We start from the raw sequence: 21,209 nt of genomic DNA, 5'->3' as shown, positions 1-21,209 counted from the left end.
ATATAGTGTGTTCACTGTGTGTTTTTTTTTTTTTTTACCCCAAATTCCTGTGAATTTGAGGGGAATTATTGGGAATCTAAGGAAAGGCCATGGGCAAACTGATAAAGAACTGATTTATTTGAATATTACAGAGGTTAAACAACAAAATTAGGCCGTGTTTATAAGCTTTCAGTAAAGTTTTTAGTTTGTAAGTTTATAAGTTTTATGTAATAGTTTAGATGTTAGTTTCATTCTGTGTGTTTAGGGTGTTCCATATACATGAACTAAAATTTAAACTGGTGAAGATCTTTTGCTAAAAACCCTCTTACTAATGTACGATTTTTTGGACATCTACCTACTACCCACTCTATCTACTACCTGAGGAAGATGGGCCCTGAAGTTAGTGCAGCCTGGAATGTTCCTTGCTATGACCACAGAATGCCAGCTCAGACCTACAGGGATGCAGAGGTCACACAGGCTCCTGTGCTGAATATGGGCCCCAGATGAAATTGATGGGGTTTATAATTAACAATATTTATATACTTTCCCCGTGTTTCGGAGCTACTCTCTGCCCTGATTCAGCTTTCTAGTCCTTTTTCCAACTATGACACTGTCTCCCCAGACAATAACCTGGGTGACCTGTCTTTTGATGAGAATAGGGATTTTAGGGTGGAGAGAAGCTAGAAAGTTTATTTCAGGTGTATCCCTAAGGGCCCATGACTTTAGTAATTTTTGTTTGAGGTTGGTAGTTAACATGGAGATGGACTAAGAATATTGTCTAGGAAGATGTAGTCAGAGTTGAGAATAGAACTAGAAATCTTTGCTACTCTAGGGCAAAGAGTAGCTCCCAAATTTGAATAGAAAATTTAGATATAATTCATTGTTTACCATCAACCTGACCCAGGGCCCATGTATAGTAGCACAGAAGCCTGTATAACCTCCAAGCCCCTGTCAGTCTGAGCTCAGAGTCCATGGTCACAGGTGAATACATTTTATGTTTCACTCATTTCAGGACCAATCTTCCTCAAGTGGCAGGGTAGAATAACCCAGCTTCCCTTTGGAAAGTGGGGCAGTCCCTGCCATTGCTAATTTACAGTAAGGATAAGGTCATGGAGTGGTCTTCAAAGTGGCTTATGATGATATTGCTGATGGATGTGAGCAGTGATGGAGACAGGGATCTATTATAGGTCCAGGTCCATCATATATAAATATTATGTCCTACGATTTCTTAACTAGGGCCCCAGGTGATGGGGTGGGCTGGTAGTGACCAAAAAGGCCGTTAATTGAGTCAGTTTCTTGCCCTTTTCCAGCTTTTATCTGGTGAGCCGGGACTTTCTCCCAGTTGTTTAAGTGTTGAGTGCTAATGGTTGTATCCAAACTGGTGTTAGGTCTGTGGGGTCTGGCCTCAAGTTGGGGAGGAAATAGACCTAGGATTTTAGTGGGGTCTAAGTTAACTTTGAGTTTTATTGTGTTACTTGTTTGATGATTCTAATAAAGGTTGTCATAGGGACAATAATTGCAAGTTAGTTGATATATATATATTTTTTGACAGTACATCTCTTGGGCAAACATACACAGTGTTTTTATAAATACTTCCCTATTTTAATGAGGACTGTAATTACAAAGATAAATACATGTTAAATTATAATAAATTATAGTATTATGTAAATGTGATTTGCATCACTTTTTAAAAATTTTTTTTTAGATACCTACGAATATTTCAAAATGTGGACCTATCTAGTAATTTCTATTTTAGGTGAGTTTGAGCTTACTTCTTTCTATTCCTGTCAGTCACTCACATATTTGTATTGTTTTCCAGGGGGTTAAATATGTAATCAGAGGACACAGTATTACTTCCTTTTTCTTTTAAATCACCAAGTATTTCCACCAAAAAGATAAAAATACACAACATATATGTTTTAAGAATCTGATATCTGAAAAATTGAATGAATTGAAGGTAACTGTGTTCACTGTGAAAAATCATCGTAGTGTTAGATTGACTTTAAAGAATTATTCTTCTAGTTCTCAGTTGCAAAAATGGACTTTCCACCAAATCCCTAGAACAGAGTTGTGACAATTCCATAGTTAGATTTTCAATTAACAATTTAGCAAAAGGAGATAAAAACAAGTTAAAAAATAGGAAGAGCTGACACAGTTTTCCTGGAGAGGAATATAGCATTAAGTTTATGTGAAAATATATTGTAAGAAAATAAATCAGGTGACTGGGAAAACACACAGATGGTAGAACACAGGACTGGAGTACCTGAGCCTGGCGCCCCATGAACTAGAGTGGTGTTTTGGTTTCTCTCTCTCTCTCTCTCTCTCTATTGCCTGAAATAAATAAATCTTTAAAAATAAATAAATAAACTGGCTATGGAGCAGCAGCAGCTGTGTTTCTCTCCTCTCCTGGATCAACTAGGAATAGCAAAGGAGACCACCTGGGACCGCAACAAGAAAGGACTAGAACGACTTCAGGAACCCACCAAATCACCTGTGAGTGCAAACACGAGTGGGTGGTGGACAGAGAAGAGCCTAGGGAGAGATTAAGTGGCTGGTAACAGTCCGGCAGTTTACCAGTTGAGACACCACCTCCAGTCTGTTCCACCAACAAGGGGATGGCTGAAGGGAGGAGAGGACTCCTCTAGACTCACCAAATGCAACTGTGAGTCTCCATTGCTACTGCCCTCAGACGCTGGAGCAGTGCGTGGTGGGGGTGGGGGGGAGGTCGGGGAGGCCCTGCACTGACACCAGGGCACAGAGAACTAAACAGGAAACTCAGGAGAAGATCTATACCTCCATGGTCTAGCAGTGGGGCTATAAGAGTCTCTTTGTATAACCACTGGATTATCTCTGTCCCATCCTGCTTTATCTCTTGGTCAAGAGTCAGTGATTAAGCTAAGAAGTCTACTTATAGTTTAAAAGCCCTCAGGCTCTCATAGTCTACAGGGAAGAAAAAGAACAAGAGGCTTTTAAGCCACTGAACTCCAACTCAGGGATTAAAATAATATTGAAACAACTGTCAATTTCCACAACTGTGAACCCTTTAATTATCTTACTTAGACACCTGTCAATCCAGGCAAGAGTGATCAGTACTGAGAAAGGGACCTCATAACATACTATATAAAATGGTTAGACCAACAAGAAGAAATACTGAAGAAATGAACCAGGACAAGAGTCCAGCTAAAAGCCCCCCAAAGGGTGAAGCACAAAATAATGAGGTCAACATCCAAACACTAGTTAAGGAAATAATCACAGGAATGAGTAAGATTTTGAAATAATTGTCAACAGAAATGCAGAAATAACAAATGAGACTCTGGAAGAAAACATTAATTATCTCAAGGTTATTAGAGAGCTGAAAGCTGAAATAGCTGAGCTAAGAACATAACTAGCTGAACAAGATAAAATAGTATTAGAACAGGGTAACAAAATAGATGAACTCCAGAAAACAGTAGAGAGGAGAGAGAATAGACTAAATGAGGCAGAAAACAGAATTAGCAAGATCGAGGACGAATTAGAGACAACTAAAAAAGAAGTAAGAGATTTCAAAAAGAGATTAAGAGTTACTGAAAACAACAACAGAGACCTGTGGGATGACTTCAAAAGAAATAATATACACATTATTGGCTTACCAGAGGAAGAAAGAGAGGGAGGGGAGGAAAGCATCTAATAGCTGAGAATTTCTCTAGTCTAGACAAGATCAAAGACATAAAAGTTCAAGAAGCCCATAGGGTCCCAAACAGAATTAACCCAGACTTAGAGACACCAAGACGCATCATACTTAGAATGGAAAAGAATAAGGACAAAGAAAGGTTCCTGAAGACTGCAAGAGAAAAACATAGAGTCACCTACAGAGGAAAACCTATAAGATTAGCAGCAGACTTCTCCACACAAACACTACAGGCCAGAAGAGAATGGCATATCTATTGAGTGCTCATTGAGAAAGGCTTTCAACCAAGACTACTGTATCTTGCTACACTGTCATTCAGACTAGAGAGAGGCATAAAAACCTTCTCAGACGGGAGTCAGGTGGTAGCTCAGCGGGTTAAGCGCACGTGGCACAAACACCATGACCAGCATAAGGATCCCGGTCCAAGCCCCTAGCTCCCCACCTGCAGGGGAGTCGCTTCACAGGCAGTGAAGCAGGTTTGCAAGTGTCTATCTTTCTCTCACCCTCTTTGTCTTCCCCATTTCTCTCTGTCCTATCCTATCTAACATTGGCAACATCAATAACAACAACAATAACTACAACAGCAATAAAAAAGGGGCAAAAAAAAAAACCTTCTCAGACAAGCAACAGTTGAACAGTTGAAAGAATCAACTATCACCAACTCTGCCCTGAAAGAAGTTCTGAAAAGTCTCCTATAAACAGTCAGACTATCATAAATAGGCCATATATCAGAACACTCTAAAACTCTACCAGAATGGAGTTAAAATATCTTCAGTCTTTGATATCAGTAAGTGTCAATGGCCTGAATTCACCTATTAAAAGCAGAGTAGGAAGATGGATCAGAAAACACAACCCAACTGAAAAAATACTCCAAGTCTTTGATTGTCAGAGAAATGCAAATAAAGACAATGAGATACCACTTCACTCTTGTGAGAATGTCATACATCAGAAAAGCTAACAGCAGCAAATGCTGGCGAGGTTGTGGGCTCAAAGGAACCCTCCTGCACTGCTGTTGGGAATGTCAATTGATCCAACCTCTGTGGAGAACAGTCTGGAGAATTCCCGGAAGGCTAGAAATGGACCTACCCTATGATCCTGTAATTCCTCTCCTGGGGATAGATCCTAAGGAACCCAACACACCCATCCAAAAAGATCTGTGTACATGTATGTTCTTAGCAGCACAATTTGTAATAGCCAAAACCTGGAAGCAACCCAGGTGTCCAACAAAAGATGAGTGGCTGAGCAAGTTGTGGTCTATATACACAATGGAATACTACTCAGCTATAAAAAATGGCGACTTCACTGGTTTCAGCCGATCTTGGATGGACCTTGAGTGAAATAAGTCAGAAACAGAAGGATGAATATGGGATGATCTCACACTCAGGCAGAAGTTGAAAAACAAGATCAGAAGAGAAAACACAAGTAGAACCTGAACTGGAATTGGTGTATTGCACCAAAGTAAAAGACTCTGGGGTGGGTACGTGGGTGTGGGGGGAGAATACAGGTCCAAGAAGGTTGACAGAGGACCAAGTGGGGGTTGTATTGTTATATGGAAAACTGAAAAATGTTATGCATGTACAAACTATTCTGTTTACTGTTGAATGTAAAACATTAACTCTCCAATAAAGAAATTAAAATAAATAAATAAATAAACCAGAAGAGAAAATACTAACTCCCAATTATAAAGAAACATTTATCACTTTTTTATGACAGCCCCTCAGAATCAAACCAACAACCCTAATGCCAGTGGCTGAGCAGTAGTCAGATAAGCAGTGGTAGAACATTATGTTAGACTGTGATACCATCACTGACGCCAGCAATGTGTGGATCTTGGAGATGCAGAGTGACCATGCTGATGCGGCAGTTCTATCACCTGTCATGTTCAAACTGAATAGTAGAATGCAGAATAGCATGCACCTATTAGGATTTGGGCCATAAGGAGTAAAATAGGTGTTCACAACTTCTAGCAATTTATATTGATAGGATATTTTATATTATTTAAAATGCATTTTAATATATTTTTCTAGTGTTTTTGAGTTTTATTGTATATTATTCATGGGTTCTGTGGGCAGTCAAGTGTTCTTAAAACATTTAGATATGGGTGAGGGTAGATAGCATACTTGTTATGGAAACAAGACTGCATGCCTGAGGCTCCAAAGTCCCAGGTTCATTCCCCCACACCACCATAAGCCAGAGCTGACCAGTGTTCTGGTGAAAAAAAAAAACAAACTAGATAAAGTTCTTTACATGTACAGTTGTACCAATTTCAAGAGTTATATATGAATTTTAGCATTATAGATAACATGATAGTTATTACTCTAGTTTTATTGAGATTAATATAGGTATTGTGAAATGATTGCCATAATAGGGTCAGTTTATTGTCTCATGGAAACCATTTAAAAAAGAAAAGATCCTCATGATGATAATTCCTCACAATATTTGTCTTTTTACATATTTTTTTATTATCTTTATTTGTTTATCAGACAGAGACAGCCCGAAATCAAGAGGGAAGGGGGAGATAGAGACAGAGAGATTCCTGCAGCCCTGCTTCTATATTTAGTCTTTTGAACAACTTTCCTATAAATTATACACACAGAGAATGTTAATTATAATCAGCCTTTTGTATAGTGCATCTCTAATACTGTTGACCCTCTAAGTAAAGTGTTGCTTCTTGCTTTCTGACCATCCTACTCTGCAACGTCCCCCACCCATACACACATTTCCCCCTGAAAATCACAAGGTCTCTTTTTGTGATGATTTCTACATCATACATTTATATGTAGTAGATTCTACATATAAATGAGGTCGGACTAATTTCATTTAGCCTAATGCTGTTAAGGTTCAGCCATGTTGCGTCAACTAGTCCATTATTTGCAAATGATAATATTTCCATGCTTTCAATGGCAGACTTATATTTTATTATATGAAGAGTCCACAATTTCTTTATCAGTTCATACATTGATAAGAATTTCAGTTGCATCCATGACTTGCTGTTGTAAAGGATGCTTCTGTGGGAATGGGGGTATGCATACCTATTTGACTTAGTGATTTTGTTTCCTTTGAATGTATTCCAGTTAGAAGTATGTCTTTTTTTTTTTTCTTCTTTTTTTTTCATCCAGGGTTATTTCTGGGGCTTGGTGCCTGCACTACAAATCCACTGCTCCTGGAGGCTATTTTTCCCATTTTGTTGCCCTTGTTATTTTTTATTATTGTTATTATTGCTGTTGTTGTTGCCAGATAGGACACAGAGAAATGGAGAGAGGAGGGTAAGGCAGAGAGGGGGAGTGCTGGGCTAGTGTGGTGATGCCTCTTCCCTGAGTGCGTGCTCTCTGGGTTGGAGAGAACTTGACCAGACTCAGCCTGGGCTGCTACTCACTTAGCGACGTGGGAGATAGATGACTCAGGAACTCGTGGCAGAGTGGTAATGCAAAAGGATCTATTGATCAGAGAGCCAGTGCTTCTATAGGATAAAACCAAAAGTGGCAAGTCGGGCAAGGGGACAGAAAGATAGACACCTGCAGACCTGCTTCACCGCTTGTGAAGCGACTCCCCTGCAAGTGGGGAGCTGGGGGGCTCGAACCAGGATCCTCGTGCCTCCTTGGGCCTTGCACCATGTACGCTTAACCTACTGCGCTACTGCCTGGCCCCCAGAAGTATGTCTTTTAAATATATTTTGAAATTATTCATGTAAATTAACCACTTACCTATGAAATAAAGCCACAATCTACTCTGCAGAATAGATTATGTTTTTACTGATATAAAACTAAAGGAAGTTAATTATTTTACTTGCTTATTTTTTTAAAAACATTTTAATATTTATTTAATATTAGATAGAGACAGAGAAAAATTGAGAACGTGGGGGAGACAGAAAGGGAAAGAGACAGAGACACATGCAACCCCACTTCACCACTCCTGAAGATCTCCCTCTGCAGGTGGGGACCAGAGGCTTGAACTAGGGTCCTTGCGCACTGTGATGTGTGTGCTTAACCAGGTGCGCCACCACATGGCCCCTGCTTATTTGCTTTGATGAGAAACACACACACACACACACACACACACACACACACACACACACACACACACACATCCTCTTACCACTCCAACATATGCAGTGCTAGGGATCAAACCCAGACCCTCATACATGCAAAACATGAATTCTACTGCCCAGCTCCAGGAAGTTAATTATTTAATACAGTCTATCCCTGAAAGTTTAGATGCTTGTTAAATGTATAGCTCCATCAAGCAATATGGTACAATTGAATTTCACATATGAATCTTATCAATTTCAATCAGATTATATGTGCAAATTAAATGAGTAATTAAATAATGCATGTCTACTAATAGAATTGTAACCATTTGATTAGGTACTTTACAAATTTGTTTAAACATAAAGAATTATAGATACTTTCTGAAATTGTCTTTAGCATACATAGCTAAAGATACTTGTAAAAATTATTATGTGAAATAAAAAATTGTAAAGGTTTCTTTGAGTCTAAAGATCAAATTTATACAGTGATATATATATATTTGTGTTTGTTATTTTCCTGCATGTTCCCTTGTAATATCTTGTGTTATTTGCTGGTGTTTTATTATTTATTATGAAGTCAGTTATGGTGGTACCACCATTTGTAATATAATTATTCTGTTCATAGGCCAGTTGCATTATTGAAGTGAATATTGCAATATCTGTAGCAAGTACATATGAAGATGACACCCTCTGCACAAGGGTATGAGATTAGATTGATTTCAGTGTTTAACAAAATTGCAAGTCAGCAAATACAGGCTACTCACATTGCTTTGTGGGTTTCTAGTTGTTCAAGTCCCTAAGTCATAACATAGTGATTTTTTTTAAATTGCCAGTTGTACTCATGGTTTACAAGCCTTATATGAACTGCTTCCCAGTAAAAGTTCCAGGTGCTAAGTAGTTTAGTTGACAAGTTGTAATTCCATATGGAATCCAAGACTATGAAAATATGTTTCACCCCTGTGATTCTTACTACATTTCACTCTGTTCTCAGTTACAGCTATGATTTGTCCCACTCACTTCAGTATAACCTCACTGTCTTGCGAATGCCCCTGGAGATGTTAAAATCAGAAACAGCCCAGACTTGCCAGGAGAGTTTTGACATCTTTGAAGATGAAGGGCTAATTACACAGGGTGGAAGCGGTAAGTGGTTTTCAGCACGTCTGCGGTACAGACAACATCCAGTTAGACTCACTTACATGCTCCTGCTTTTCCATCCCACTTTGCTCTGTGACCTCAGTGAGAGTGCTTCAGTCATGGAAACTTGTTGTATGCTTTACATTGGGTTGTTCTAGCTCTCCCCCTGCCAAGAAAATTGGTTCAGTCCTGCTAGTTTTGCAGGCCGCTTGTCCCCACCCCAGGGAACCCCAAGAGAGTTCCAGAGTTGCAGAGTTCGAGAGTGCTTGGCGCCTCTGCGGGCTGCAGGGCTGCGGGACTGCGGGTGTGGTGCGCGGTGCGCGGTGCGCGGGGTTGAGCGTGTGGGGATCATGCTGCAGTACCTATGGGTGGGCCAGGCAGCTGTCCAGCATCCACATCAAGCCCCCCTCCCTCTTCTGTGCAGCTCTTCTTTTTTAAAAAATAAATAGGGGGGAGTCGGGCGGTAGCGCAGTGGGTTAAGCGCAGGTGGCGCTAAGCACAAGGACCAGTGGAAGGATCCTGGTTCGAGCCCCCAGCTCCCCACCTGCAGGGGAGTCACTTCACAGGCAGTGAAGCAGGTCTGCAGGTGTCTGTTTTTCTCTCCCCCTCTCTGTCTTCCCCATCTCTCTCCATTTCTCTCTGTCCTATCCAACAACAATGACATCAATAATAACTACAACAACAAAACAACAAGGGCAACAAAAGGAATAAATAAATAAATTAATTAATTAAAAAAAATAGGGACAGCCAGAAATTGAGACAGTAGGGGGAGATAGAAAGGAAGAGACATCTGCAGCACTGCTTTATCACTTGCAAAGCTTTCCCCCTGCACGTGGGGACCAGGAACTCGAACCCAGGTCCCTGAGCATTGTAACATGTGCACCCAACCAGGTGGCCCACCAAAGGAGAGCTGCACAGAAGAGGGAGGGGGGCTTGATGTGGATGCTGGACAGCTGCCTGGCCCACCCATAGGTGCTGCAGCATGGTCCCCACACGCTCAACCCCGCGCACCGCGCCTGCAGCCCCGCAGCCCTGCAGCCCGTGGAGGCGCCAAGCACTCTCGAACTCTGCAACTCTGGAACTCTCTCGGGGTTCCCTGGGGTGGGGACAAGCGGGCCGGCGAAACTAGCAGGACTGAACCAATTTTCTTAGCAGGGGGAGAGCTAGAACAACCCAATGTAAAGCATACAACAGAAACTTGACCAGCTCATCTTTGTAGAGATTATTAACCACTGTGCGGTTTCATTTCTGGACCAATTGGAAATTATCTGCTGACCAGTTTACATGAACATTTTGGGACTTTTGATGTAGTTCAATGTTATGCTGTCAGCTGTCTTTCATACTGTCTCTTGGCCTTTTTCATACATATGAATATGTATATATATCAATTTTTATTATTTACTTCATATTGATTTACGAAATTATGACATAAAAGGGGTACAATTCCACACCGTTCTTACCACCAGAGTTCTGTGTCCCCAATTCCCTCCATTGGAAGTTACAGTAGTTCCCCCAAGGTCACAGATGTGGGGTGACTATTATTTCTATAAATATATATATTTGCCCCTTCTTCACATATCTGTATTCATGTCCTTTGTCTTCTTATTGTCCTCTTTCCTCTGAAGTTAAAAAGTAAGTAAGCAAAAGTAATATGAGTAAATAAGTAAGAAAAATCTTATACTCTGTGACTTTGTAGACTTTGTACTGTGTGCTAGGCACTGAGTTCAGTTGTGTTCACTGCAAATGACAGTGCTGTTTAGTGATCAGGCATCTTATTCTGACATTGAAAACTTTACATTTAAGAAATTTAAAATGAGTGGCCTGTCAACCAGTTTCCTTTCTGATACTGATTTTTTTTTTCTTTTCAGGTGTATTTGGCATCTGTAGTGAGCCTTATATGAAGTATGTTTGGAATGGTGAACTTCTGGATAAAATTAAGAATACTGTGCATCGTGACTGGCTTCTGTATATCATTCATGGGTTCTGTGGGCAGTCAAGTATCCTTTTAAAAAATATTTAGCTGGGGCAGATGGTGGCGCACCTGGTTGAACGCACATGTAATGCGCAAGGACCCGGGTTTGAGCCCCCAGTCCCCACCTGCAGGGGGGAAGCTTTACAAGTGGTGAAGCAGGTGTTTATCTGTCCTCCTCGTTATCAACCCCTTCCCTTTTGATTTCTGGCTGTCTTTATCCAATAAATAAATAACGATAATTAAAAAAATTAGATACAGTTCAATACATGTACATTTGTACCAATTTTGAGAATTATTTATGAATTTGAACATCATAGTTACCACTCAGTTCATCCAATAGGGAAACTACCCCATAATACCAGATAGAGGAAATAGAAAGATCTATGTATGCAGAGCACGTAAACAGGTCTTAGTTTGTATACAAAGGATCCGTAGACAAAGGGAAAAATGCAGCGTGCAGAGAAAGAGAGTACTAATAGATAGATAAGAAGCATGTTTACCTGAGAGAAGAAACAGAGTAAATGACAGGTAAGGGAGATGGGGGCAGGCTCTTGGAAAAGTAGAACTTGGCCTGGGCCCAAAATGAAAGACCTTGGGAGTGAGCAGGAAGCTAGATCCTGGTCTCAGTAAGCACCATGAGTGTAGAAATGGTCAAGTCCGGGGCTGGGCCTAGCGCAGCGGGTTAAAGCTCACATGGTGCAAAGCGCAAGGACCCCGTATAAGGATCCTGGTTCGAGCCGCCGGCTCCCCCAAGCGGTGAAGCAGGTCTGCAGATGTCTGTCTTTCCCATCTCTCTCAATTTCTTTCTGTCCTGTCCAACAACGACAACAATAATAGTAATGACAACACCGATGGACAACAAGGGCAACAAAGGGGAAAAAATGGCCTCCAGGAGCAGTGGATTCGTAGTGCAGGCACTGAGCCCCAGCAATGACCCGGGGGGCAAAAAAAAAAAAGGTAAAGTCAAGTTCACGGTAGTGTGACTTGTGTATAACTCCCTGGGAGGCAGACTGGTAGGCAAGGAAGGAGTTTTTTGCTTCTAGGGTTATCACTGGGGCTCGGTGCTGGCACTATGAGTCCACTGCCCCATTTTATTGGATAGGACAGAGAGAAAGTGAGAGAGTAGGGGGAGATAGAGAGAAAAAAAGACATCTGCAAACCTGTTTCACTGCTCATGAAGCGGTCCCCCTGCAGGTGGGGGGGCATGGAGCTTGAACCCGGATCCTTGATTGGGTCCTTGCACTTAGTACTATGTGTGCTTAACCGGATGCGCCACCGCCTGGCCCACGCCGGAAGGAGTTTGTAGGGGACAGTCAGATGGTCTGTCCTTAGACTGCTGGTCAACTAGGGACTTTGGATTTGCTCTTCGAAACTTAGGGACCCTTTATTTATTTTTTTCCCCCCAAGAGAATAATATGTGCAAAGTAGAATTTAGGAAGCTTGACTTGACAGCTATGTTTAAGCAGGATTAATTAAAATGAGACTAGGGGGGCTGGTGTTGGCACTTCTGGTAGAGTACACACATTGCTCTGCTCAAGGAGCCATGTTCAAGCCCCCAGTCCCTCCCTATAATGGGTAGCTTCATAAGTGAAGCACGTGTCTCTCCCTATCTGTCCCCTCCTTGCTTCTCAAATTCTCTCAATCTTTATCACAAAGGAAGAAAAGGAAAGAAAGGAAGGAAGAAAGAAAGAAAGGAAAAATGAAGTGGTGGATTTGTTGTGCAGGTACTGAACCCCAGTGATAACCCTAGTGGAAAAAAAAAAGATAACAAAAGTCTAAAATAAAGGGCATGAGTTAGGAAAAGATCACAGTGATTCAGACATGATGTGACTAGGTCTGTATTGCAAAAGGGTGTCATCAAAGAGAAGTGGGTTGAGACTGGGGTTAAGCTGATGAGATCAATTTTAGAAGTACTTTTGCCTTTTTTTTTTCTTTTTTTTTTTTTTTTTTTTTTACCAGAGCACTGCTTAGCTCTGTCTTATGGTGGTGCAGGGGATTGAACCTGGGACTTTGGAGCCTCAGGCATGAGAGTCTGTTTTCATAACCATTATGCTATCGACCCCTGCCCTACTTTTGCCTTTTTAAAGTCCATCTTTCTTTTTAACTTCTAGCTATGTGAAAACCTTCTGAGAAGGTGTCACGCTGTGGACATTTGGAAGGCAGTCTAGAAGTGGCATTTTGGTTTTTCGTATCTCTTTTTGAGATTGTATAGGACACTTGCGTATCCAGTATGTTCTTTCATGCATCACATTTGCTAGGGCCTGTAGTGAACACTTTCAAGGAGTGGTTGTTTGGAGACCATGAAGCTGGTGGATGTAGTTAGGATAATACTGTGTTGCTCCAGAGTGTTTGCGAAGAGTGAGATTAAGGGACACAGCTGGAGAGAGGTTCTTCTTGAAGCCAGCCAGTGAGTGCCGCCTTCTTTGTGGCGAATGACGGAGAGGAGAGATCAAGATTTCTGGTGACAAAAGCTTTAGGTCCTGGTGGAATAGGGGCACAGAGCCCTTTGATGTTCTTCTGCCACCCTTTACCCCTCTGAGAGTATGGACCAAAGTTCTTTTTGGGGTGCAAAAGGAAGGAATTCTGTCTTCTGTAATTGCTTCTCTGCTGGACATGGACATTGGCAGGTCAGTCCATACCCCCAGCCTGTTTCTGTCTTTCCCTAGTGGGGTAGGGCTCTGGGGAGGTGAAATTCCAGCTCATCTGTCCAGAGAGGTCAGGATGGAATCATAGTAGCATCTGCTACTTGGTGGCTGAAAGGCATTAAGATATAAAGCAGGATAAAATGTTTAATAAGCAGGTACCAAAAAGTAGGAATAGAGCAGATGAGAATATGGACCTGAGAGTGGAAAGAAGCTAGGATGTCTATTTTAGGTTTGGTCCTATGTTCCTTCCTCTTTATTTCTTTCTCCCTTTCTTTTCCTTTCCTTTCTTTTTTGAAATTCTTTTTTTTTTTTTCTTTTTAATCTCTTTTCTTTTAAAATTTTATTTTAATGAGAGAGAAGTACAGAGAAAGACACAAGGAAAGACCAAAACACTGCTCAGCTCTGTCTTATGGTGGTGCTGGGGATTAAACCTGGGTCCTTGGAGCCTCAGGCATGAGAGTCTTTTGCACATTAGTCATTCTGTCTTCTTAATCTTCTCTTTTTAATCTCTAATTTGTTATTGGATAGAGACAGAAATTGAGAAAGTAGGGAGAGACAGACAGAGACACCTGCAGCCTTGTTCACCACTCGGGAAGCTTTTCCCCTGCATGTGGTGACCAGGGGCTTGAACCTGGTTCCTTGCACACTGTGGTGTGTGTACTTAACCAGGTGTTCCACTGCCTCGCCTTTTCCTTATATTTCTTTTATAGGGACAGAGAATGTAGACAGAGTGGGAGGGGGGGAGTGAGACCAAAACACTTAAGCTTCCTTCAGTGGGGTGGGGACTGGGCTCGAGCCTGGGTGCCGCACATGGCAAAGCAGTGGTCTACTCAGGTGAGCTATTTCATCAGCCCTTAATGCAGTCTTGGGTGGAACTTGCTGATGTTCTTAACTCCACTGCAGAAGGGTTATGTAAGGGCATGTTTAGGGTAAGTAGGGTCTCTTACTTTGTCGAACAACTTTAACTTGATCTCTAAGAGCTGCTGATCTATGGTCGACCAGTATATGTCACCCTCATAGCCAGAAGATCCAGTAAGTTTGCTGGGACCCGTTTTCTCAAGAGAGGTGCAAACTGTGAGGTAAGATGGAAAAACAATAGACAGGTTGACCTTTTATATTAGCTTTGCTGACATGTGAAGCAAAGGGGAAGTTTAGTAAGTAGGATTTCTTGGTTTTGATGATTATAAAGAACATAATATATTATCTAGAGTATCTGAAACTTGTGAAAAATATAACTAATATGAGTGGGAGGAGGTAGCATAATGGTTATGCAAATAGACTCTTATGCCTGAGGTTCCAAGGTCCCAGGTTCAATCCCCCACATCTAGCTAGAGCTGAGCAGTGCTCTAGTAACAAAAAAGAAAAGAAAAAGAAAAACGTGACTAATACACAGATGTTCTCAAAAAGCCGCTACCTCAGTAAGTGTTATGCAACACCTTAGGGAGTCATAGGATGTCTAATGTTTTAGAGGTTGGGCCATTTTTGTAATAATGAACAAATGTAATGCATATTAATGCAGAGGTTAAAACAGCCAAGCACCTTCACCCAGTGAGTAAGTGGATGAAAACACTCATTAGAAATAAGTTTTCGATAAGAAAACTAAATTGAACAGTGTGTGGGAAACAAACCCATTACCTCCACCTCCAGCCCTGCTTTAGTTTAGTTTCTCGAGTGTCTCCTTGTTCCATTCACCATGAGAAAATAGCAAATTCACCGGTATTGTTATCTTAGCTTGAGTTTTTTTTTTTTGCCTCTAGGGTTATTGCTGGGGCTTGGTGTCTGTCCTACAAATCTGCTGCTCCTGGAGGCCATTTTTTCCCTTTTGTTGCCCTTGTTGTTATCTTAGCTTGAGGTTTTTTTTTTTTTTTTTTTTTCCCTCCAGGGTTATTGCTGGGCTCGGTGCCTGCACCAGGAATCCACCGCTCCTGGAGGCCATTTTCCCCCCCTTTTGTTGCCCTTGTAGCCTCGTTGTGGTTATTATAATTACCATTGTTGATGTTGTTCGTTGTTGGATAGGACAGAGAGAAATGGAGAGTGGATGGGGAAGACAGAGAGGGGGAGAGAAAGATAGACACCTGTAAACCTGCTTCACTGCCTGTGAAGCGACTCCCCCGCAGGTGGGGAGCCAGGGGTTCGAGCCGGGGGTTCAAACCGGGATCCCTAGCCAGTCCTTGCACTCTGCCCCACATGCGCTCAACCCACTGCGCCACCGCCAGACCCCTTAGCTTGAGTTTTAAGAAGGCATGGGATTGAGTAGACACTTTGGGTGAGACATTGTATTTTTGTGCTGGCTTCAAATAGCAACATCATCCATCAACATTATTATTTGCTAACTGCAGCATCTCTGGGACTTGGTGCCTCTGCAGGACTCTACCACTCCCAGCAGCCATTTTTGTTTCTTGAGGGTGAGAGCCAGAGAGGATGAGAGATCAAAGAGGACACCCTGCCTGAAGGGGGGGGAAGCTTCACGGGTGGTGAGACAGGCTGCAGCTGTCTCTGTCTCTCTCACTCACTATTTCTGTTTCTAGTCAGTAAATAAATAAAGGTAATAAGAAAAAAGAGATAGAAGAGGAGAGGAGGAGAGACACCACAGCACTGCTCCACTGCTAGGGAGGCTTTCCCCATAGGAGCCCAGTGCGTGCAGTGACCCATGGCTCTAACCCTGATCCTTGAGCACAGCGGTGTGTGCACTCCTCTGACTGAGCTACCTGCTAATCCCCACAGCATTATTCTCAGAGTCACATGGACAGTGGAAATAGTTGTGACTGGTGCTTTAAGAAAAATCACAATTTTGCTGTTATGTTATTTGCTTATCGATCGACCTGCCAACGCCATGTTCAGCAGGGAAGCAAGAGGTCAGACCTTCCACCTTCTGCATCCCACAATGACCTTGGGTCTATACTCCCAGAGGGATAAAGAATAGGAAACCTCATTTCTCCCTGGTGTCTATCAGATATTGTTTACCCCTCAGCTTTTTATTCTTTTATTTCTTCTTGGTCTTTACAATTGAATTTTACTTTCCATAGCTCTCCCTAACCTTCTATATAATTTCATGTAATTATTCTTCTCTCTTTCTCTCTGCCATTTATACCACTCAAGCTATTCTCTCTCTACTGCGTGTGATGTTAGTGACTTAATTCTATTTTTCCTAGTCTCCTCTCTGCTATTTTTAGCTGCCTTCCTGTCTTTTTTTTAAAATAGCTTTCCTTATCTAATTTGTACATTGAATATTGATTAACTGTGACCTTTTTTGAGGCATTCTAATCTAGGAACTATCATTTCAGAGTATACTTGAAGTCTTTCCACTAAATACTCTAGCAGCATGAAATATCTTTAAATGTACCTTTCTATTTATTTATTTTTTTAATGTCCTTTTTTTTTTTTTCAGGGCGACGTTGCAAATGAAGTGGAGACTGAGCAGATACTCTGTGATGCTTCTGTAATGTCTTTTACTGCAGGAAGTTACTCCTCTTACGTGCAAGTTAGAGGATCGGTGCCACTGTACTGGTCTCAGGACATTTCAACTATGATGCCTAAACCGCCCATTACGTGTACGTGGAATCACCTCCTCAACACCAACTTTTCTTTGTCCCTATTTAGAGCTAGTGAACTGTTGTCAGAAATCATGTGCTTAGGTTTTGATTTCCCTTTAGTATTGACAGGTGGATAATCTAGAAGAGGGAAGCTATTGTTTTTTTGATGTAATAACTTTATATCTTTTCTTTAATGTTTTTGTTAGCACTTAAAAATTTTCACTTCAGAACTATAAGCATCATGCCAGTTAATTAAATATTTGAAGAGTATCTAATAAGTTCCTTAAGAGGAACTTGGGGAGTGGAATAGTGGAAGATTACTTCTATTACATTTCCTCCTCCTCCTCCATTTATTTATTTATTTACTTATTTATGTATTCATTTATTTATTTGCCCAGTCACTGCTCAGCTCAGGAACCTGGGAGCCTCAGACAGTAGAGTCTCTTTGCATAATCATTATCCTATCTGTCCTGCCCATCTCCTCTCCTTTTATTTCCCTGCTCCTTCTTCTCCTTCTCCTTCTGCCCTCCTTCTTCTACTTTTCTCTTCCTTCTCCTTTTGCACTGCCAGAGCATCACGCATGCCTGGCTCATCCATCCTGGGCAGACTTTTTCACCTCGAGAGAAACAAGACAGAGAGTGAGAGGCAGCACTGCACCAGAGCCTCCCCGAGAGTGCCGCTGAATCACTCCCCGTGTGTTGCACCAGGGTTAAGGTTCAGACCTGGACTGTGTGCCTGGTAAGACTGTTACCCTCTCCACCCTCTCCTGGCCCCAAATCGTATTTCTCTGAGCTCTGGTAAAAAAACAAAACGAAGCCCCCTGCTTTGCTGGCTGTCCCACTCGCTTCACTCTGCTGTTCATCTCTTTCTTCCCAGTGGACCAGGCAGACCCATTCGCGTGTGTGGCTGCTCTTCACTTTGACCAGATGCTTCAGAGGTTTGGCTCCCCCATCATCATCTTGAATTTAGTGAAGGTATGTCACTAAATAAAGTGCTCACCTGCCTGGTCCTGAAGGCTGCTTCTTCAGCACAGAACTGTTGACATGCTTGCTTCACCTCTTCCCAGAGGAGAGACTTATAGATCCTCACATCTTGTGAGCTGTCTGATCACTCTTTTTTGATATCTGTACCTGGGAGGGTCAGTGAGATATTTATCAGAGTTTCTTTCCAATAAAACCATGAGTCGGGGAGTTGGGCAGTAGCACAGTGGGTTAAGCGCATGTGGCACAAAGCTCAGGGACCAGCGGAAGGATCCCGGTTTGAGCCCCCGGCTCCCCACCTGCAGGGGAGTCGCTTCAGAGGCGGTGAAGGAGGTCTGCAGATGTCTGTCTTTCTCTCCCCCTCTCTGTCTTCCCTCCTCTCTCCATTTCTCTCCGTCCTATCCAACAACGACAGCATCAATAACAACGATAATAATGACCACAACAATGGTAAAACAACCAGGGTAACAAAGGGAAAAAGTGGCCTCCAGGAGCAGTGGATTCATGGTGCAGGCACTGAGCCCCTGCAATAAATAACCCTGGAGGCAAAAAAAACAAGAGATTAACTTAAAAAAAAAAACACCCATGAGTCAGAGAGTGGAAGCAGCCTGAATGCCCATTGACAGATGACTGGATGAAGAAGTATGGGATATATACTTCCTGGAATACTGCTCTGCAATCAGAAAAAAAAAAAAAAAAGACAATATTATGTCCTTGGGGACAAAATGTGTGGGACTGGAGGTGAATGTGCTTAGCAAACTAAGTGAAGTGAAATGCAATCACTAGATGGTTTCACTTATATGGGGAATCTAGACAACTGAAACGCATGAACTTGCAAAACAAGCAGACAAACCGCAAGTAAGCAAACTGTCTCAACAAGCGAACAAAAAACAGTGAGTTCGTCTTCTCGATTCCTTGCATGAGGAATCATGTAGGTTCATGTAGGTTCAGCTCTGCCTTAAGGTCTACCGATCTGAAAACGGAAGTGCAGAGATCAAGAGGCCAGAGACTCACCCTTGATTCAGCGACCTCTCTTGACAGTGAGGAGCTGCTGGACATGTCAGTTAATGGGTAGTGACTCAGGTAAGAGAAAGCATGTTTCATAATGAAATTAGAAAGCAACCTACAATGGCACACGCTTCTGATGGGCAGAAGAGATTCTCACGGGTGTTGGCAGTGCCAAAGTCCTGCTGGAAGTGAGTTAGTTGTGAGGTCAAAGTGTGCAGGAGATGGCAGTGCACAGAGTGCCCCCGTCCTTGGCTGTGTCGGGGTTACCTTCATACTGAATGATGGAGAAGGGGCAGTGTCTTATCAGATTTGAAATTTCATTTTCATTTTTTTTTTTTTTTTAGTGAGTTAGTAATGATTAACAAGATGGTGGGATAAGAGGGGTACAATTCCATACACTTGCCACCCCCAGAGTTCCATATCCATTGGAAGCTTCCCTAGTTTTTATCCCTCTGGGAGTTTGGAAGAAAATTCTTAGTGGGGTACAGCTTAGTGTAGTCTTTAAAGCTATAGGTTTGGTGTCACACCCAGTACAGCAGACATATTGCAGTGTGCACAGACCAGAGTTCAAGTCCGTCCTCTCCACCTACGGGGGAGGGGGGGAGCTTCATAAGTGGTGAAGCAGAGCTACAGATAGACACTGTATAAAGCCGACTCTTTGCACAATCAAAGGTTGATTAAATAACCCTTTCTATTTCATAAAATACCAGATTTGATCTAAGAATTTCAGTTCTTGTCCCCTTAGTTGGTTTAAACTGTTTTTGACAAATTTTCCAGCTATGTATTTAATTCTTCTCAGGTGTAATAATGAGATAAATACATTTTCATCCTAAACTGATTTAACAGTGTTCTTAATCAACTCTTACCCAGTTCTTGCATCTGATTTATTCAGCTTTGCTAAATAGATCCCCTCTTTAGTGCCCATAGTGGTTAACTAATTAAATTCATGGCACTTGGAAAATAATCACCATGACTGCAAACAACACAGACTTATTTTGATGACAGTAATAATGCATCAACATCATGTCATTGTCGCTGTTGGCTGAACTAATTGCTTGTCTTTATTCTGAAGGGAAAGTCTTAGGATAATAGTAGGATCATGCAGGATAATAATGAAAATAGCTTCTTCTTTTCTTTCTTTTTTTTTAAACTAACATTTAACATGTTCAAGAAGCTCCAGGAAAAATAATGATCTTGCTTTATCCCATTCAAACCTTCTGTCAGTGCCATAAAGGTGTTACATGCATCCCATTAAAAAAAATTTTTTTATTTATTTATTTTCCCTTTTGTTGCCCTTATTGTTGCAGTTATTATTATTGTTGTTGTTGATGATGTTATCGTCGTTAGGACAGAGAAAAAATGGAGAGAGGAGGAGAAGACAGAGGGGGAAGAGAAAGATAGACACCTGCATTCTGTTTTATAGATGAAGAGATGGAGGCTGAGAGAACCCAAGAACCTTGTTCTCAGTTATGTGACCAGTAAGTAGCAGAGACGGCATCTCAGCCGCTGAGCTGTGCAGCAGGATAGTAGGCCCCCTTTGAGCGGAAGGGCCTGCAAAACAAGATGGCAGCAGGCACAGATTCTTCCTGTGAACGCCCCTCAATGAACTTCATCCGCTTCATTCAAGCACGGTGTTTAAGGGGGAAAATTCCTGTCCCCCCCCCATTTTGTTGCCCTTGTTGTAGTTATTGTTGTCATAGTTGTCACCATTGTTGGATAGGACACAGAGAAATCGAGAGAGGAAGGGAAGACAGAGAGGAGGAGAGAAAGATAGACACCTGCAGACCTGCTTCATGCTAGCAGAAGCGACGCCCTGCAGGTGGGGAGCTGGGGCCTGGAACTGGGATCCTTACGCTAGCCCTTGCGCTTTGTGTCGTGTGTGCTTAAACCGCGGCGGTACCACCCAGCTCCCGAAAGTTCCTGTTTTGACATGTCATTCCATTATATGAATATGACTTAGTAGGATTCATATTTATAGCCATGGGAAGACTGTGAATGTGTTCTATGCAGTTTGGGGGTTATCCATCGAGGCCTAGTTGATATCATTGTGTCCTTCAGCTGGCTGGAGTTGGGGCTCCCCTTGTTAGGTGCACAGGGAACTTTGATTTGTTAGAATGGGGTGGTCAAGGGTAAGGGTGAACTGGGTCTCTTGGGGCTGCAGGAGGGGTGCAGGAAGAACTCTCATCTCCTTCAGGCTCATTACCCACTCCCTTCAAGTCATTGGAATATTTCTTTACTTTTGTATTATTTTAGGACAAGTTGAA

General features: G+C 42.0%; 1 protein-coding gene across 1 annotated transcript in view; it reads left to right on the top strand.

The window, feature by feature from the left end:
- Nucleotides 1-21,209, top strand: part of FIG4 (FIG4 phosphoinositide 5-phosphatase) — a 137,345-nt gene that overhangs the window by 27,783 nt on the left and 88,353 nt on the right. The window contains exons 5-10 of the mRNA XM_060190649.1: nucleotides 1,685-1,735; nucleotides 8,665-8,813; nucleotides 10,676-10,804; nucleotides 14,403-14,503; nucleotides 16,813-16,975; nucleotides 17,834-17,931. Of these exons, the coding sequence (XP_060046632.1) occupies nucleotides 1,685-1,735; nucleotides 8,665-8,813; nucleotides 10,676-10,804; nucleotides 14,403-14,503; nucleotides 16,813-16,975; nucleotides 17,834-17,931 (691 nt within the window). The remainder of the gene's footprint in view (nucleotides 1-1,684; nucleotides 1,736-8,664; nucleotides 8,814-10,675; nucleotides 10,805-14,402; nucleotides 14,504-16,812; nucleotides 16,976-17,833; nucleotides 17,932-21,209) is intronic.

Source organism: Erinaceus europaeus, chromosome 4 (assembly GCF_950295315.1).
Source record: "Erinaceus europaeus chromosome 4, mEriEur2.1, whole genome shotgun sequence".
NCBI classification, from domain to species: domain Eukaryota; kingdom Metazoa; phylum Chordata; class Mammalia; order Eulipotyphla; family Erinaceidae; genus Erinaceus; species Erinaceus europaeus.
The sequence above is the reverse complement of the archived record's forward strand: the minus strand, read 5'-3'. Positions and strand labels throughout refer to the sequence as shown.